Source organism: Xenopus tropicalis, chromosome 3 (genome assembly GCF_000004195.4).
Source record: "Xenopus tropicalis strain Nigerian chromosome 3, UCB_Xtro_10.0, whole genome shotgun sequence".
Taxonomy (NCBI): domain Eukaryota; kingdom Metazoa; phylum Chordata; class Amphibia; order Anura; family Pipidae; genus Xenopus; species Xenopus tropicalis.
Window position 1 is genome coordinate 8086396 of NC_030679.2, and position 18060 is coordinate 8104455.

At 50.8% G+C, this 18060-nt stretch overlaps 1 protein-coding gene across 1 annotated transcript; it reads left to right on the forward strand.

Annotated features, from left to right (window-relative positions):
• The first annotated feature begins 1965 nt into the window (after positions 1-1965).
• parp12 (poly(ADP-ribose) polymerase family member 12) lies at positions 1966-14485 on the forward strand. Its single transcript, XM_031898566.1, has 10 exons — positions 1966-2069; positions 3881-3990; positions 6035-6158; positions 7782-7944; positions 8183-8300; positions 8588-8684; positions 12101-12188; positions 12458-12585; positions 12665-12816; positions 14099-14485. The coding sequence occupies exons 2-10, from the start codon at positions 3897-3899 to the stop codon at positions 14386-14388; spliced, it is 1254 nt and encodes a 417-aa protein (XP_031754426.1). The 5' UTR covers positions 1966-2069; positions 3881-3896; the 3' UTR covers positions 14389-14485.
• The last annotated feature ends 3575 nt before the right edge of the window (positions 14486-18060 follow it).

Below are 18060 nucleotides of genomic sequence, written 5' to 3' on the forward strand. Positions count from 1 at the left end.
TGGGGGGCAGCAGAGAAGGATAGGGGGTGACAGTTACCCTTACCCCACAATGATTTCCAGCAATAATTTGAATTAAGAATAGAGGATAGATTTCCCCGGACTGGACGAGAGGGGGGAGGAGCTCGGGGTGACCCAGGCCTTGGGTATTTCGGGGCAAAAGAGACAATAGCGCCCCCTGCAGTATTAATACAAATGCCATAAGCTTTTATATTAAAGATCCACATTCAAAAGGCCATAGATAAGCACTCTATGTATAATATAGTATAGATATTTGGATATTTATCCTCATTACTGTTATACCCAAGGGCCTCAACAGAGAACGGGCGCTAAGCTGCTTTATTGGGTAAGTTTTGGGTTTATTCTCCCTTTAATCTGAAAGTCTGAATTCATTATGTACTTAGTACAATCATTTATTCATCTATATTACTCCTATACCCACCACTGTAATTCAGTTTGGCCCTATTAGCCCAATATCCACCCACCTTAGGTGGCCATATCAGGAGAAGATCCACTTGTTCGGTGACCTGACGTTATGCCAATACTTAATATACAGGTATAGGACCCATTATCCAGAATGCTCAGGACCAAGAGGTCTTTCCATAATTTGGATTTCCATACCTCAAGTCTACTAAGAAATCAATTAAACATTAATTAAACCCAACAGGATTGTTTTGTATCCAATAAGGATTAATTATATCTTAGTTGGGATCAAGTACAGGTACTGTTTTATTATTACAGAGAAAAGGGAATCATTTAACCATTAAATAAACCCAATAGGGCTGTTCTGCCCCAATAAGGGGTAATTATATCTTAGTTGGGATCAAGTACAGGTACTGTTTTATTATTACAGAGAAAAGGGAATCATTTAACCATGAAATAAACCCAATAGGGCTGTTCTGCCCCCAATAAGGGGTAATTATATCTTAGTTGGGATCAAGTACAGGTACTGTTTTATTATTACAGAGAAAAGGGAATCATTTAACCATTAAATAAACCCAATAGGGCTGTTCTGCCCCCAATAAGGGGTAATTATATCTTAGTTGGGATCAAGTACAGGTACTGTTTTATTATTACAGAGAAAAGGGAATCATTTAACCATTAAATAAACCCAATAGGGCTGTTCTGCCCCCAATAAGGGGTAATTATATCTTAGTTGGGATCAAGTACAGGTACTGTTTTATTATTACAGAGAAAAGGGAATCATTTAACCATTAAATAAACCCAATAGGGCTGTTCTGCCCCAATAAGGGGTAATTATATCTTAGTTGGGATCAAGTACAGGTACTGTTTTATTATTACAGAGAAAAGGGAATCATTTAACCATTAAATAAACCCAATAGGGCTGTTCTGCCCCAATAAGGGGTAATTATATCTTAGTTGGGATCAAGTACAGGTACTGTTTTATTATTACAGAGAAAAGGGAATCATTTAACCATTAAATAAACCCAATAGGGCTGTTCTGCCCCAATAAGGGGTAATTATATCTTAGTTGGGATCAAGTACAGGTACTGCTTTATTATTACAGAGAAAAGGGAATCATTTAACCATTAAATAAACCCAATAGGGCTGTTCTGCCCCCAATAAGGGGTAATTATATCTTAGTTGGGATCAAGTACAGGTACTGTTTTATTATTACAGAGAAAAGGGAATCATTTAACCATTAAAAAGGAAATTGGTTGAATTATTTGATTACAATGGAGTCTATGGGAGATGGCCTTCCGTAATTCGGAGCTTTCTGGATAATGGGTTTCCGGATAAGGGGTCCCATACCTGTATCAGCTTCAGCTTTGCCTTGGGCAGAATGGATTTGTGGGACCCAAGTTCTTCACAGGACTGAATGGGCCCCTTCCTCTACAAGCGTCCGGCTTGCTGGTTGCTATGGGCTCGGTTAGTTGGAGTCTGACTCTTCTCGGAGAAGTGCAATAGAGATGCCTGTCAGTGCAGCCCCCCAGCTGTAGCCAATCCGCTGATTCCCGGGGCTTTGTTGCCCTCACCTGTAGGTAATGGGAAAGTCCAACCTCCTTCTCTCTATTCTGTAGCAGCTCAGAGCAAACCCGGGGGAAATCCAGGTAAGTGACTCTCAGTCCTTGGGCTAAAGCCACACGTAGTGTAATGTAGACAGTGATAGTCTGAGACAAGTTGCAGTTATTCTTTATTTTGTATTATTTGTGACTTGAGCTTTTTGTCTAGCAGCTCTTCATTGTGGCGTTTTTAGCAGCTTACATTTGGTTGCTAGGGTGCAATATACCCTAGAAACTTGCCAGTGGAATGAATGAGACACTGCTTACAGCAGCAATGGCAGATAGAAACATCTAGAAACCCAGTGAGAATGAGAAATGAATGGATATTGGGAAGTTGTATCAGGAGTCAGAACCAGCAGTGCAGGGAAGGGAAAGGGACAGACACAGTGACAGTTACACATAACTATAAACCCAGTGAGAATGAGGAATGAATGGATATTGGGGAGTTGTATCAGGAGTCAGAACCAGCAGTGCAGGGAAGGGAAAGGGACAGACACAGTGACAGTTACACATAACTATAAACCCAGTGAGAATGAGGGATGAATGGATATTGGGGAGTTGTATCAGGAGTCGGAACCAGCAGTGCAGGGAAGGGAAAGGGACAGACACAGTGACAGTTACACATAACTATAAACCCAGTGAGAATGAGGAATGAATGGATATTGGGGAGTTGTATCAGGAGTCAGAACCAGCAGTGCAGAGAAGGGAAAGGGACAGACACAGTGACAGTTACACATAACTATAAACCCAGTGAGAATGAGGGATGAATGGGTATTGGGGAGTTGTATCAGGAGTCAGAACCAGCAGTGCAGGGAAGGGAAAGGGACAGACACAGTGACAGTTACACATAACTATAAACCCAGTGAGAATGAGGAATGAATGGATATTGGGGAGTTGTATCAGGAGTCAGAACCAGCAGTGCAGGGAAGGGAAAGGGACAGGCACAGTGACAGTTACACATAACTATAAACCCAGTGAGAATGAGGAATGAATGGATATTGGGGAGTTGTATCAGGAGTCAGAACCAGCAGTGCAGGGAAGGGAAAGGGACAGGCACAGTGACAGTTACACATAACTATAAACCCAGTGAGAATGAGGAATGAATGGGTATTGGGGAGTTGTATCAGGAGTCAGAACCAGCAGTGCAGGGAAGGGAAAGGGACAGACACAGTGACAGTTACACATAACTATAAACCCAGTGAGAATGAGGAATGAATGGGTATTGGGGAGTTGTATCAGGAGTCAGAACCAGCAGTGCAGGGAAGGGAAAGGGACAGACACAGTGACAGTTACACATAACTATAAACCCAGTGAGAATGAGGAATGAATGGATATTGGGGAGTTGTATCAGGAGTCAGAACCAGCAGTGCAGGGAAGGGAAAGGGACAGACACAGTGACAGTTACACATAACTATAAACCCAGTGAGAATGAGGAATGAATGGATATTGGGAAGTTGTATCAGGAGTCAGAACCAGCAGTGCAGGGAAGGGAAAGGGACAGACACAGTGACAGTTACACATAACTATAAACCCAGTGAGAATGAGGAATGAATGGGTATTGGGGAGTTGTATCAGGAGTCAGAACCAGCAGTGCAGGGAAGGGAAAGGGACAGGCACAGTGACAGTTACACATAACTATAAACCCAGTGAGAATGACATTCTCTTTTATTAGGCACCATTTTATTTTTGGTTTTACTTCCCCTTTAACATTGATTTATTAAGCAACAGCCGCTCTGCGTTCTTAGTCGGTCTCTTGGGGGTACCGAGCCCCCAGGGATCAGCAGACAGAATATTTGCCCCTGTAATGATGTAATATAATGTATAACGTTTAACTGGAGGTTGTGGTGTCTCTGTTACAGGCAAGCGCAGGGGGAGATGCTCTCTGCGTATGAGGACAGAGAGGGGGCATCTGGGGACCCTAAAAATGTCATCTGTCTCCATCATATCTGGAACTACTGCATGCTGGGAAGTAAGTGTTGTGATACCCATACACCAGTGGAGACTACAACTACCAGCAGCCTCTGTGCCACTGGCATGTTTGGAGTGTTAGTTGAACTATAGCTATAGTGCTACAGGTTGGTCAGGTTGGGGTACTTACACTGGGCTCAGCAGGGGCATTTTACCAGGGACAGCAAGAAGCACGGTAGAGAGGGGCAGTATTGGGGCTGCTGGCTCAGAGCCATGGGCAGGGTGGTACTGGGGTGTGGCCCCAGGGGCCCCCGACACCTTCCCAATTCCCTCCCCCAGAGACTGTGTACATTATATTGTGATTGGGGGACCCTCTGCCAGTGTCGGACTGGCCCATCAGGATACCAGGGAAACTCCCGGGGGGCCCAGGGGTCAGTGGGCCCTCCTGCTCCTGCCCATTTGGCCTGTTTCATGGCCATTCCCTATTTCTGAATGGGAAGAGAGAGGGGAAATAGATGGAAGAATAGATGCTAGCATGTAAATAAAAGGGACTGGGAGAATAAAGAGGTTGGGTGGGGAAAGGAGAGTGGGGCCTAGGGGCTAAGGTTTTCTGGTGGCCCCTGGGGTCCCAGTCCGATATTGTCCTTTGCACTGGCAGGGATCGAGTCTGGGTCCTGGGAAAAACCCGGTGCCCCTCTGTCCCAGTCCAACCCTGCCTGATTGGCCAAATTTAGAGCAGGGCCCCAGTCCATTCCAGTGACATTAATCTGCCTGTGCCCAGTCAGTGACATCATTGCCCCCTGACCCCACCCCTTTGACTTGACTTTCACTATGGGACCCATATTGAAAGCAATCCATGTGCCTCTTGGCAGAACTTGCCCCGCCCCCTTTCCGCCGCAGCTTCGCCATTCTCCCTGCTTTGGGCAATACTGGGGGGACTGGGCCGGCAGAACCTCCCCACCAGCACTACCCCACTGACCACTCTCCCCCAATTGTGCCTAGTTAAGTATGAGATATGTGCAGGGTCCACCGGGGCTCGCGGTGGCCCCGGTGGCCCAGACACGACCACTGCTGTGCTCTTCCTGCCAGACCGTTCCTCCCCTGATGTGTTAAATTTACTCGCGCTCAGGGGAGGACACCAGGTGGGGGCCCCTGCGGGGGGTTAGAGGGGCCCCTGGGGGGGGAGACGCGGCCAGCGGGGGCACCTGCAGGGCCCCTGGGGCGGGAGCCCCGGTGGGCCCTGCACCCCCCAGTCCGACCCTGAGCGTGTGTAAGTTTAATGTGTATGGGGGGGAGCGGTCGGGCAGGGGGAGCGCTGGCAAGGGTTGGGTCTGGGCCGCCGGGGCCCACCGGGCCACCCAGTTCGACCCTGGATATGTGCACTCCGCCAGGGGAGCAGGGGGGGCCCCAGGGCGGTTGGGAGCAGGGGGGGCCCTGGGTGGGGGCATTCTTGACCCCTGTCCGGCCCTGGATATGTGTGCTCTGGGGGAAGGCCGGGGGGGGGGTTGGGAGCAGAGGGGGGCCCTGGGTGGGGGCATTCTTGACCCCTGTCCGGCCCTGGATATGTGTGCTCTGGGGGAGCGGAGGGGGGTTGGGAGCAGGGGGGGCCCTGGGGTGGGGGCATTGTTGACCACTCACACCCCTGTCCGACCCTGGAAATGTGTGCTCTGGGGGAAGGCCGGGGGGGGGGGGGGGTTGGGAGCAGGGGGGGCCCTGGGTGGGGGCATTCTTGACCCCTGTCCGGCCCTGGATATGTGTGCTCTGGGGGAAGGCCGGGGGGGGGGGGTTGGGAGCAGGGGGGCCCTGGGGGGGGGGGCATTGTTGGCCCTGCACACCCCTGTCCGACCCTGGATATGTGTGCTCTGGGGGAGCGGAGGGGGGGTTGGGAGCAGGGGGGGCCCTGGGGGGGGCATTGTTGGCCCTGCACACCCCTGTCCGGCCCTGGTTTCAGGTGCAAATTAGTGAGTGATGGACCTGTTACTGGCGCAGGTAAATCAGGGCAACTCCTGACTGATACTGACTTTATACCCCACACAGAAAGGAACAAATTGCAGTAATAATAACAGGTAAAAATATTAAATCAAGATATCTGTGCTCTGTTGCAGCCGACTGCGGGGAGATGCATTACCCTTTGCCCTACCGCTGGCAGCAGCTGGTTGGCACCGAGTGGCAGGACTTTACTGACATGGAGGCGGCGGAGCGGGCGTTCTGCCACCCTGAGAATGACAGGTAGGATATTATAAGTTGCCTGTGACCATACGGCAGAGAGCAGGGAATGCCGGGCACTACACTGGGGCCCTTAGGGCCACCGTAGAACCTGATACCCTGGGCCCACTCTCATAGCAACTACATACATAAAGTGCCGAATGGTATCGGCTCATATATAGATGCACAGTGGGCTGATGGGAGTTCTGGGCTCACTGGGAGATCTCTGGTTCCCCCCGCCGCCCTGAACAATAAAAGCAACTGGCAAAACATATTAAGGGTGTAAATTAATTTCAAAAGCCATTTTTTTTAAGTGAAGCATTTTATTATGGTATGGGCAATGCCCGGACTGGCAATCTGTAGATTCCGGCAAATGCCAAGGTGGCTGCTGTAGGGTGCCATAGACAGTCATTATTTATAGGGTCTGTGGGGGGCTCTGTGTACTTGAAATGCCAGGACCCAGGGCCACCATCAGGGGGGGCAGTTGCTTTAAAGGGGGCCCAGCCGTGATACAGTTTTTTTAGCTTGGGCCCCCTTTAAAGAATTACGGGCCCTGTCATTGGTGGTCAGGAAACAGGAGGTTGCTGGGGAGGAGATGGCTGATGCTGGAGGGGTGGAGCTGGTGGATGCTGGGGGGGAGGAGCTGGCGGATGCTGGGGGAGGAGCTGGCGGATGCTGGGGGGGAGGAGCTGGCGGATGTTAGGGGGGAGAAGCTGGTGGATGCTAGGGGGGAGGATCTGGTGGATGCTTGGGCAGGAGGAGCTGGTGGATGCTTGGGGAGGAGGAGCTGGTGGATGCTTGGGCAGGAGGAGCTGGTGGATGCTTGGGGAGGAGGAGCTGGTGGATGCTTGGGCAGGAGGAGCTGGTGGATGCTTGGGGAGGAGGAGCTGGTGGATGGTTGGGCAGGAGGAGCTGGTGGATGCTTGGGGAGGAGGAGCTGGTGGATGCTTGGGCAGGAGGAGCTGGTGGATGCTTGGGGAGGAGGAGCTGGTGGATGCTTGGGGAGGAGGAGCTGGTGGATGCTTGGGGAGGAGGAGCTGGTGGATGCTTGGGGAGGAGGAGCTGGTGGATGCTGGGGGCGGAGCTGGAGGATGCTGGGGGGTGGAGCTGGAGGATGCTGGGGGAGAGATTGAGGATGCTGGGGGAGAGATTGAGGATGCTGGGGGAGAGATTGAGGATGCTGGGGAGGATGCAGGGGGGGAGCTGGAGGATGCTGGGGGGAGCTGGAGAATGTAGGGGAGAGCGGCAGGAAGCAGCGGGGAGCAGGCCATAGTATGAGGACACTGGGGGAACACCATCAATGTTTTAGGGGGCCCTGGGCTGGCTAGCAATGTTTTAGGGGGTCCCTGCCCTGGCACCAATGCAAAACGTAACCCCTGGCCACCAATGTTTTAGGGGGTCCCTGGCTACCAATGTCTGTGTGTCCTTTGGATTGATAGGAGGAGTCACTGCGGGAGGGGCAATAGGGGGGCAGGTTGTGGGAGGAGGGGGGGCCCAGAAAATTTTGTTGTGAGGAGCTCCGTGATTTATGATGGCGGCCCTGCCAGGACCTATTATGAATCCCAGGTATGGGCTTAACATGGCCTTTATTATGCATATCCAAACTGCATCCTCCACCTCCGACCCCTTGTCTTTGTGTCAGTGCAGTTACGTGGGGGTTGATTTTGAAACCATGACATACGGAACCAGCCTCATCCGGCGACTGTCCACGGCTTCATCGGTTACGCAACCCCCCGAGTCTGTTCTCACCACAGATTGGATCTGGTACTGGCAGGATGAACTGGGAAGCTGGATTGAGTATGGAAAGCCAGTGAGTAGCGAGAGGTTTCCAATGTTCCAATGAACAGCAGAGGGCGCTCATCTGATATTTTGTTATATAATCAGTGTAAGAACTGCCAGTATCTCGAGATCTATAAAAAAAAACACAATAATTGCAAAAGTGCTCATAGGAGCAATACATGAAGTTAAGCCTATAACCCCCGTTTAACTGGGAATTAGTTATACGCGTTGATCACGTAACCGAGTAGCCTGTCTGGCTCATTCTGCAGAACTCAGCGATGGTGAGCGCTTCCATAACGTCGGCCCTCTTGGAGAACCACTACCTCGAGCGGAAATCCACGGTTCAATTCCAGGCTGGAAGTCAATACTATGAAATCAAATTCAGAGGTATTATGTTATTACGTTCCACCCCAATAACCCTTTCCTGCATAGTGAAATTCTCCCTAAGCTAAAGTAAAGTAAAATTGCTCAGATGAGCACTTTTGTACTCTGCTAATACAATGACTTTGAAACAATAGCGCCACCCGCTGCTCATTTGACAAACCAGGAACAGCAGAAAATTAAGTTTGTGAGAAAAGAAAAAATCTTATGATGTTGCTCTGCTTAGAACTGACCAAAGAGATATCACGTGACTCTTCTCTGCTCACTGAATGTATTTTCTGCCTTTCATGAAGAAATGATTCAGAGAAATTGTAATTACGAGACCCCAAGACGAGTCAGGAGGAGACCCACCTACCGGTCCTCTCAGGATGTTCAGAAACTTAGGGGGACGTAAGTATCATAAACGAGGGGACTGGGGAGATGGCTGGGTTGTATAGTTCTACACCAGACTCCAAAACACTCTCTCCCTACTATACCTGCTATCCCACAGCCCCAGTCCCTTCCCAGAGGCTATTATCCCCCCACTGCTACTATAGGCACCATCTCTCCCTACTATACCTGCTATCCCACAGCCCCAGTCCCTTCCCAGAGGCTATTATCCCCCCACTGCTACTATAGGCACCATCTCTCCTACTATACCTGCTATCCACAGCCCAGTTCCTTCCCAAGGCTATTATCCCCCCACTGCTACTATAGGCACCATCTCTCCTACTATACCTGCTATCCCACAGCCCCAGTCCCTTCCCAGAGGCTATTATCCCCCCCACTGCTACTATAGGCACCATCTCTCCCTACTATAACTGCTATCCCACAGCCCCAGTCCCTTCCCAGAGGCTATTATCCCCCACTGCTACTATAGGCACCATCTCTCCCTACTATACCTGCTATCCCACAGCCCCAGTCCCTTCCCAGAGGCTATTATCCCCCCACTGCTACTATAGGCACCATCTCTCCCTACTATACCTGCTATCCACAGCCCAGTCCCTTCCCAGAGGCTATTATCCCCCACTGCTACTATAGGCACCATCTCTCCCTACTATACCTGCTATCCCACAGCCCCAGTCCCTTCCCAGAGGCTATTATCCCCCACTGCTACTATAGGCACCATCTCTCCCTACTATACCTGCTATCCACAGCCCAGTCCCTTCCCAGAGGCTATTATCCCCCCACTGCTACTATAGGCACCATCTCTCCCTACTATACCTGCTATCCCACAGCCCCAGTCCCCTTCCCAGAGGCTATTATCCCCCACTGCTACTATAGGCACCATCTCTCCCTACTATACCTGCTATCCCACAGCCCCAGTCCCTTCCCAGAGGCTATTATCCCCCACTGCTACTATAGGCACCATCTCTCCCTACTATACTGCTATCCCACAGCCCCAGTCCCTTCCCAGAGGCTATTATCCCCCACTGCTACTATAGGCACCATCTCTCCCTACTATACCTGCTATCCACAGCCCCAGTCCTTCCCAGAGGCTATTATCCCCCACTGCTACTATAGGCACATCTCTCCCTACATACCCTGTATCCCCACAGCCCCAGTCCCCTTCCCAGGAGGCTATTATCCCCCCACTGCTACTATAGGCACCATCTCTCCCTACTTATACCTGCTATCCCACAGCCCCAGTCCCTTCCAGAGGCTATTATCCCCCCACTGCTACTATATGGCACCATTCGCTCCCTACTATACCTGCTATCCCACAGTCCCAGTCCTTCCCAGAGGCTATTATCCCCCCACTGTACTATAGGCACCATCTCTCCCTACTATACCTGCCTAATCCCCACAGCCCCAGTCCCTTCCCCAGAGGCTATTATCCCCCCACTGCTACTATAGGCCCATCTCTCCCTACTATACCTGTTATCCACAGCCCCAGTCCCTTCCCAGAGGCTATTATCCCCCCATGCTACTATAGGCACCATCTCTCCCTACTATACCTGCTATCCCACAGCCCAGTCCCTTCCCAGAGGCTATTATCCCCCCACTGCTACTATAGGCACCATCTCTCCCTACTATACCTGCTATCCCACAGCCCCAGTCCCTTCCCAGAGGCTATTATCCCACTGCTACTATAGGCACCATCTCTCCCTACTATACCTGCTATCCACAGCCCCAGTCCTTCCCAGAGGCTATTATTCCCACTGCTCTATAGCACCATCTCTCCCTACTATACCTGCTATCCCAGCAGCCCCGTCCCTTCCCAGAGGCTATTATCCCCCCCACTGCTACTATAGGCACCACCTCCCTACTATACCTGCTATCCCACAGCCCCAGTCCCTTCCCAGAGGCTATTATCCCCCCACTGCTACTATAGGCACCATCTCTCCCTACGTATACCTGCTATCCCACAGCCCAGCCCTTCCCAGAGGCTGCCCCTGTACTTATAGGCACCATCTCTCCCTACATACCTGCTATCCCCAGCCCCAGTCCCCCAGAGGCTATTATCCCCCACTGCTACTATAGGCACCATCTCTCCCTACTATACCTGCTATCCCACAGCCCCAGTCCCTTCCAGAGGCTATTATCCCCCACTGCTACTATAGGCACCATCTCTCCCTACATACCTGCTATCCCACAGCCCCAGTCCCTTCCCAGAGGCTATTGTTACCCACTGCTACTATAGGCACCATCTCTCCCTACTATACCTGCTATCCACAGCCCCAGTCCTTCCCAGAGCTATTATCCCCCATGCTACTTAGGCACCATCTCTCCCTACTATACTGCTATCCCACAGCCCAGTCCCTTCCCGGGCTATTATCTGGCTATCACCATGTCTCCCATATACCTGCTATCCCACAGCCCAGTCCCTTTCCCAGAGGCTATTATACCCCACGCTGCTATAGGCACCATCTCTCCCTACTATACCTGCTATCCCCACAGCCCAGTCCCTTCCCAGAGGCTATTAATCCCCCCACTGCTTACTATAAGGCACCATCTCTCCCTACTATACCTGCTATCCCACAGCCCCAGTCCCTTCCCAGAGGCTATTATCCCCCCACTGCTACTATAGGCACCATCTCTCCCTACTATACCTGCTATCCCACAGCCCCAGTCCCTTCCCAGAGGCTATTATCCCCACTGCTACTATAGCACCATCTTCCCTACTATACCTGCTATCCACAGCCCCGTCCTCCCAGAGGCTATTATCCCCACTGCTCTATAGGCACCATCTTCCCCTATACCTGCTATCCCACAGCCCCAGTCCCTCCCAGAGGCTATTATCCCCCCCACTGCTACTATAGGCACCAATCTCGCACCTACTATAACCTGCTATCCCACAGCCCCAGTCCTTCAGAGGGCTATTATCCCCCACTGCTACCATAGGCACCATCTCTCCCTATATACCTGCTATTCCACAGCCCAGTCCCTTCCCAGAGGCTATATATCCCCCCACTGCTCTATAGCACCATCTCTCCCTTACTATACCGCTTCCCAACAGCCAAGTCCTTACCCCAGAGGCTATTATCCCCCACTGCTACTATAGGCACCATCTCTCCCTACTATACCTGCTACCCACAGCCCAGTCCCTTCCCAGAGGCTATATTTCCCCCATGCTACTATAGGCACCATCTCTCCTACTATACCTGCTATCCCACAGCCCCAGTCCCTTCCCAGAGGCTATTATCCCCCACTGCTACTATAGGCACCATCTCTCCCTACTATACCTGCTACCCCAGCCCCAGTCCCTTCCCAGAGGCTATTATCCCCCCACTGCTACTATAGGCACCATCTCTCCCTACTATACCTGCTATCCCACAGCCACATTCTGTGTGATCCCTGATTCTTTATATTTTTTATTCCTGTAGCACAAAACAAATAGTGAGTAGTTCTCCTTTGAATGGAAATTACCCTTCGAACTGGGACGCCTCCGCCCTGCCGGATATTGGCTATAAGGTATTACTGAGTTTGGGAAAATGAACTTAGAAGGGGTTGTAAAGCCAACCCTAACGCTGCCCCATTGTTTCATTGTGCAATATTGCTTTAAGAATACAACCCTGATGTTGCTGGACTACAGCTCCCAGCATGCCTCACCCTTCATTATATATTACATTATTCTGGGATTTGTAGTCCAGCAACAACTAAATAAAGTTTTGTTTGAGGCGAGCAGACCAAAATAAGTAAAAGTAGGTTTATATTGGAATAATATGTCCCCCCCCCCATAGTTGGTGAGCGTCCCGGAGACTTCCCATGAGTACTTGCAGATCTTCATCCTTTTCGACAGGACCATGTCTGGCCAAACAGTGAGGGTCCAGCGCATCCAGAACAAGTCTCTCTGGGAGGTCTACCAGTGGTACGTACCCCCCCCCCCACACCGACTGGGGCACCCACTGGCCCCCCCTACAGAATATAACCCTGTCCTATGTTTCCAGGCAAAAGTTGCAGATGCAGAAGGCAAACCCGGGGAAGGCGGTGGAAGAGATGCAGCTGTTCCACGGGACCGACCCGTCTCACCGAGAGGCAATCTGCCACCAGAACTTTGATTGGCGAATGTGCGGCACTAACGGAACTGTATATGGGGAAGGTAGGTTGGCACTGGGGGCATTAAAGGAGAAGGAAAGGCTAATAAAGAGTTAATCTCAAGCTGCAGGCATACCTTCAGTTCTCTCAATAGTGCCCTTAAGTCTCCCTGTATTTCACCTGTTCAGAAGATCAGAAGCCAAACAGAAAAAAAAAACACTGAGCTGGGTAAAGAAGATTCCCATAATGCAACGCTCCTTCCCAGACTTGGCGACTCGGGACTGTAGGCAGCGCATGTGCACATATCAGGAGCATTGGGTTGCCATGGCGACGCAGCGACCGGAGAACTCTGTGACATGCAGACCCGGCAGGTGGGGGGAGCGGGGGGGCAGGTGCGGGGAGTGGTGGAGGTTTTGTGGCAGGAGCGGGAAGCTGGGGGGGGTTTGTGGCAGGAGCGGGGAGCTTGGGGGGTTTGTGGCAGGAGCGGGGAGCTGGGGGGGTTTGTGGCAGGAGCGGGGAGCTGGGGGGGGTTTGTGGCAGGGCGGGGAGCTGGGGGGTTTGTGGCAGAGCGGGAGCTGGGGGGGGTTTGTGGCAGGAGCGGGGAGCTGGGGGGGCGTTTGTGGCAGGTGCGGGGAGTGGTGGAGGTTTTGTGGCAGGAGCGGGAAGCTGGGGGGGGTTTGTGGCAGGAGCGGGGAGCTTGGGGGGGTTTGTGGCAGGAGCGGGGAGCTGGGGGGTTTGTGGCAGGAGCGGGGAGCTGGGGGGGGTTTGTGGCAGGAGCGGGGAGCTGGGGGGGGGTTTGTGGCAGGAGCGGGGAGCTGGGGGGGTTTGTGGCAGGAGCGGGGAGCTGGGGGGGTTTGTGGCAGGAGCGGGGAGCTGGGGGGTTTGTGGCAGGAGCGGGGAGCTGGGGGGGTTTGTGGCAGGAGCGGGGAGCTGGGGGGGGGTTTGTGGCAGGAGCGGGGATGGGGGGGGCTGGCTTGTGCTTTTCAGCCCATACAGACACGCTGGACAAGATGGCGGCGCCGTTCACTGACACAAGTATGTAGGTTCTAGTATGTGTATCTCTGTAATTCTCCCATTAGGCAAGCCAGGGATATATGGTTGTTACTCAGTAATAGTAGTACTATTTAATAGCGTGCTTCATAGGTTTTGCCTTTCCTTGTCCTTTAAAGGGGATATAAACTCTACACACAAGTGTTGCTCAGCACTAACGCTGCTGGACTAAAATTCCCAGAATTCCCCAGTGCATTACCCAGGCTGAGGCATGATGGGAAATGTAGTCCGGCAGCCATATTGCTGGTATTGTAGCCATTCTCCCACACTTACCTACCTTTCTGTGTTCTCGGCAGGGAGTTACTTTGCCAGAGACGCTTCCTACTCCCATAACTACTCAGTCCCCACAGCTACAGGCAGGAGAATGATGTTTGTGGCGCGGGTGCTGGTGGGAGACTATGTGACGGGAGACCCCACCATGAAGCGGCCCCCCCCGAGACCCGGCAGCGCCACCCAATGCTACGACAGCTGCGTGGACAGACTGCCCGACCCGACCATCTTCGTGGTGTTCGAAAAGCATCAGATTTATCCAGAATATCTCCTGGAGTACGAGCCAAGGAATATAGAAATGTGTTGTATCATTTAGCAGAGCCTCAGGGAACTTTCATAATTGTCTAAAAATGTATTTACTGTGTATCTGGGGCTAAAGGTATTATAGTAAAATAAAGGTGCAAATCACAGCAGGTTCAGTCCTGGACAATCTTTTTTCTCCTCTAATGCGAGTATAGACAGAAATACAGCAGTCCTGCCCTGCTTTATGGCTGAGATTCTAGCTATCTGTATAACAGAGCATTCTGTCACAGTGGCACAGATCCTATCTGATCCCCCCATTGTAAGCAGCAGTCCTGCCCTGCTTTATGGCTGAGATTCTAGCTATCTGTATAACAGAGCATTCTGTCACAGTGGCACAGATCCTATCTGATCCCCCATTGTAAGCAGCAGTCCTGCCCTGCTTTATGGCTGAGATTCTAGCTATCTGTATAACAGAGCATTCTGTCACAGTGGCACAGATCCTATCTGATCCCCCCCCCCATTGTAAGCAGCAGTCCTGCCCTGCTTTATGGCTGAGATTCTAGCTATCTGTATAACAGAGCATTCTGTCACAGTGGCACAGATCCTATCTGATCCCCCCATTGTAAGCAGCAGTCCTGCCCTGCTTTATGGCTGAGATTCTAGCTATCTGTATAACAGAGCATTCTGTCACAGTGGCACAGATCCTATCTGATCCCCCCCATTGTAAGCAGCAGTCCTGCCCTGCTTTATGGCTGAGATTCTAGCTATCTGTATAACAGAGCATTCTGTCACAGTGGCAGCAGATCCTATCTGATCCCCCCATTGTAAGCAGCAGTCCTGCCCTGCTTTATGGCTGAGATTCTAGCTATCTGTATAACAGAGCATTCTGTCACAGTGGCACAGATCCTATCTGATCCCCCCATTGTAAGCAGCAGTCCTGCCCTGCTTTATGGCTGAGATTCTAGCTATCTGTATAACAGAGCATTCTGTCACAGTGGCACAGATCCTATCTGATCCCCCCCCCATTGTAAGCAGCAGTCCTGCCCTGCTTTATGGCTGAGATTCTAGCTATCTGTATAACAGAGCATTCTGTCACAGTGGCACAGATCCTATCCCCCCCCCCCCCCCATTGTAAGCAGCAGTCCTGCCTGCTTTATGGCTGAGATTCTAGCTATCTGTATAACAGAGCATTCTGTCACAGTGGCACAGATCCTATCTGATCCCCCATTGTAAGCAGCAGTCCTGCCCTGCTTTATGGCTGAGATTCTAGCTATCTGTATAACAGAGCATTCTGTCACAGTGGCACAGATCCTATCTGATCCCCCCCATTGTAAGCAGCAGTCCTGCCCTGCTTTATGGCTGAGATTCTAGCTATCTGTATAACAGAGCATTCTGTCACAGTGGCACAGATCCTATCTGATCCCCCCATTGTAAGCAGCAGTCCTGCCCTGCTTTATGGCTGAGATTCTAGCTATCTGTATAACAGAGCATTCTGTCACAGTGGCACAGATCTTATCTGATCCCCCCATTGTAAGCAGCAGTCCTGCCCTGCTTTATGGCTGAGATTCTAGCTATCTGTATAACAGAGCATTCTGTCACAGTGGCACAGATCCTATCTGATCCCCCCATTGTAAGCAGCAGTCCTGCCCTGCTTTATGGCTGAGATTCTAGCTATCTGTATAACAGAGCATTCTGTCACAGTGGCACAGACCCTATCTGATCCCCCCATTGTAAGCAGCAGTCCTGCCCTGCTTTATGGCTGAGATTCTAGCTATCTGTATAACAGAGCATTCTGTCACAGTGGCACAGATCCTATCTGATCCCCCCCATTGTAAGCAGGCAGTCCTGCCCTGCTTTATGGCTGAGATTCTAGCTATCTGTATAACAGAGCATTCTGTCACAGTGGCACAGATCCTATCTGATCCCCCCCCCCCCCCCCCCCATTGTAAGCAGCAGTCCTGCCCTGCTTTATGGCTGAGATTCTAGCTATCTGTATAACAGAGCATTCTGTCACAGTGGCACAGATCCTATCTGATCCCCCCATTGTAAGCAGCAGTCCTGCCCTGCTTTATGGCTGAGATTCTAGCTATCTGTATAACAGAGCATTCTGTCACAGTGGCACAGATCCTATCTGATCCCTCCCATTGTAAGCAGCAGTCCTGCCCTGCTTTATTGCTGAGATTCTAGCTATCTGTATAACAGAGCATTCTGTCACAGTGGCACAGATCCTATCTGATCCCCCCCATTGTAAGCAGCAGTCCTGCCCTGCTTTATGGCTGAGATTCTAGCTATCGTTTATAAAATTTGTGTAATGCAGAATAATTCGCACAGTGAATATTTGCCCTGCCCGTGTAGCTGATTTGCACCAAGTGGCAAGACTTTGCTGATATGGACGGGCTGGAGAGGACATTCTGCATTTCGGGTGAAATTACAGGAAGAGTATGAGTTGCAGTTACGGTTCCTATAGAGATTCTTGCTAAAGGAGAAAAAAATGTTGGGGGTCAGTTTGTTGGGCACCCCCTAGTGAGGCAAACTGGCCTGGGCTGGGATACTAAATAAATCAATAAATCATTAATAATAGGTTCCAGCATTTTATTATGGTATGAGTTATGCTCTGAGCTTATAATGTGGCCTTTACGGTCCATACGCAAGTTACATTCCCCATCATGCCCTTTTGTCTTTGTATCAATGCAGTCACATGGGGTTCATTGTTAAATAATGACATATGGAACCCGCCTCATCCGACTACTGTCCACGTCTTCATCGGCCACAAACCCCCCCCCAATTTTGTTCTGACCCCAGAGTGGGCGGGGTACTGGTAGGACGAACTGGGAAACTGGATCGAGTAGGGAAGGCCGGCGAATAGGGAAAGGTTTTCAGTGACCAATTCACCAATGAGGATTTTACTGACCAAAAACTTCATCAAAGATCCAAGAGAAGTGACCAATGAGAATGCTGATTCCCAGCACTGTGTCAGGCCCCTTGCTGGTACCTTACATATAGAGATAATGATGGCATTTTTCCCGTCATTATATGGCACAGGAATCAGACATGGGGATAAAGGGACAGACTTGTTCAGTGCTGGGAAACTGTTCTAATTGCTCCCAACTCCAATTGCAGGAACAGAGAACAGGGAGCCGGATTTACTCACATCAGCTGGGATTCTCCTTGCATTTTAATGGGGGAAAGTTTTATTGGGCAATATTGCTTTAAGAATCCAACACTGATGTTCGTGTACAACATTTGATTGCTCAGAAAAGAATCTTTAGCAGGTTTAATATTGTTTGATGATTTATTTACCCTTTAGGGAGGGTTTTATAAATGTATGAGGAAGCACATTGCTTAGAAATTATCCAGAGCCAGAGCTTTTGGTTTCATTTCCTTGTCTCAGTGAAAGGAGAGGAGAGAAGAGTTTCATTCTGTGCTGGGCAACGGGGGGACGCTGGAGTCAGAGTCATGGACGGAGAGGAAATCATGGACATGATCTGTGTGGATAGCTGGGAACTGGAGGAAGGAGAGATCGAGGAAAATGAGGAGGAAAGCCCAATGGTCAGCGAGGAGACACGAGAGAGAGAGAAGGGAGAAAGGAAGAGTGAGAATAAGCCCTCAAAGGAGGAGAGGCAGAAAGAAAAGAGAGAGGAGACAAGGGAAGAGAGAACAAGAGAAAGGAAGAATGAGAAGTGCTCAGAGGAGGAGAGACAGAGAGAAAAGAGAGAGGAGACAAGGGAAGAGAGAGAAAGATATG

What these genes read in the sequence shown, in the direction of transcription:
- parp12 (XM_031898566.1), top strand. Translation starts at nt 3,897, where the DNA reads ATGCTCTCTGCGTATGAGGACAGAGAGGGGGCATCTGGGGACCCTAAA. An exon ending in GTTCAGAAACTTAGGGGGAC is followed by an intron (nt 8,685 to 12,100) that starts GTAAGTATCATA and finishes TTATTCCTGTAG; the next exon opens with CACAAAACAAATAGTGAGTA. An exon ending in CGGAACTGTATATGGGGAAG is followed by an intron (nt 12,817 to 14,098) that starts GTAGGTTGGCAC and finishes TGTTCTCGGCAG; the next exon opens with GGAGTTACTTTGCCAGAGAC.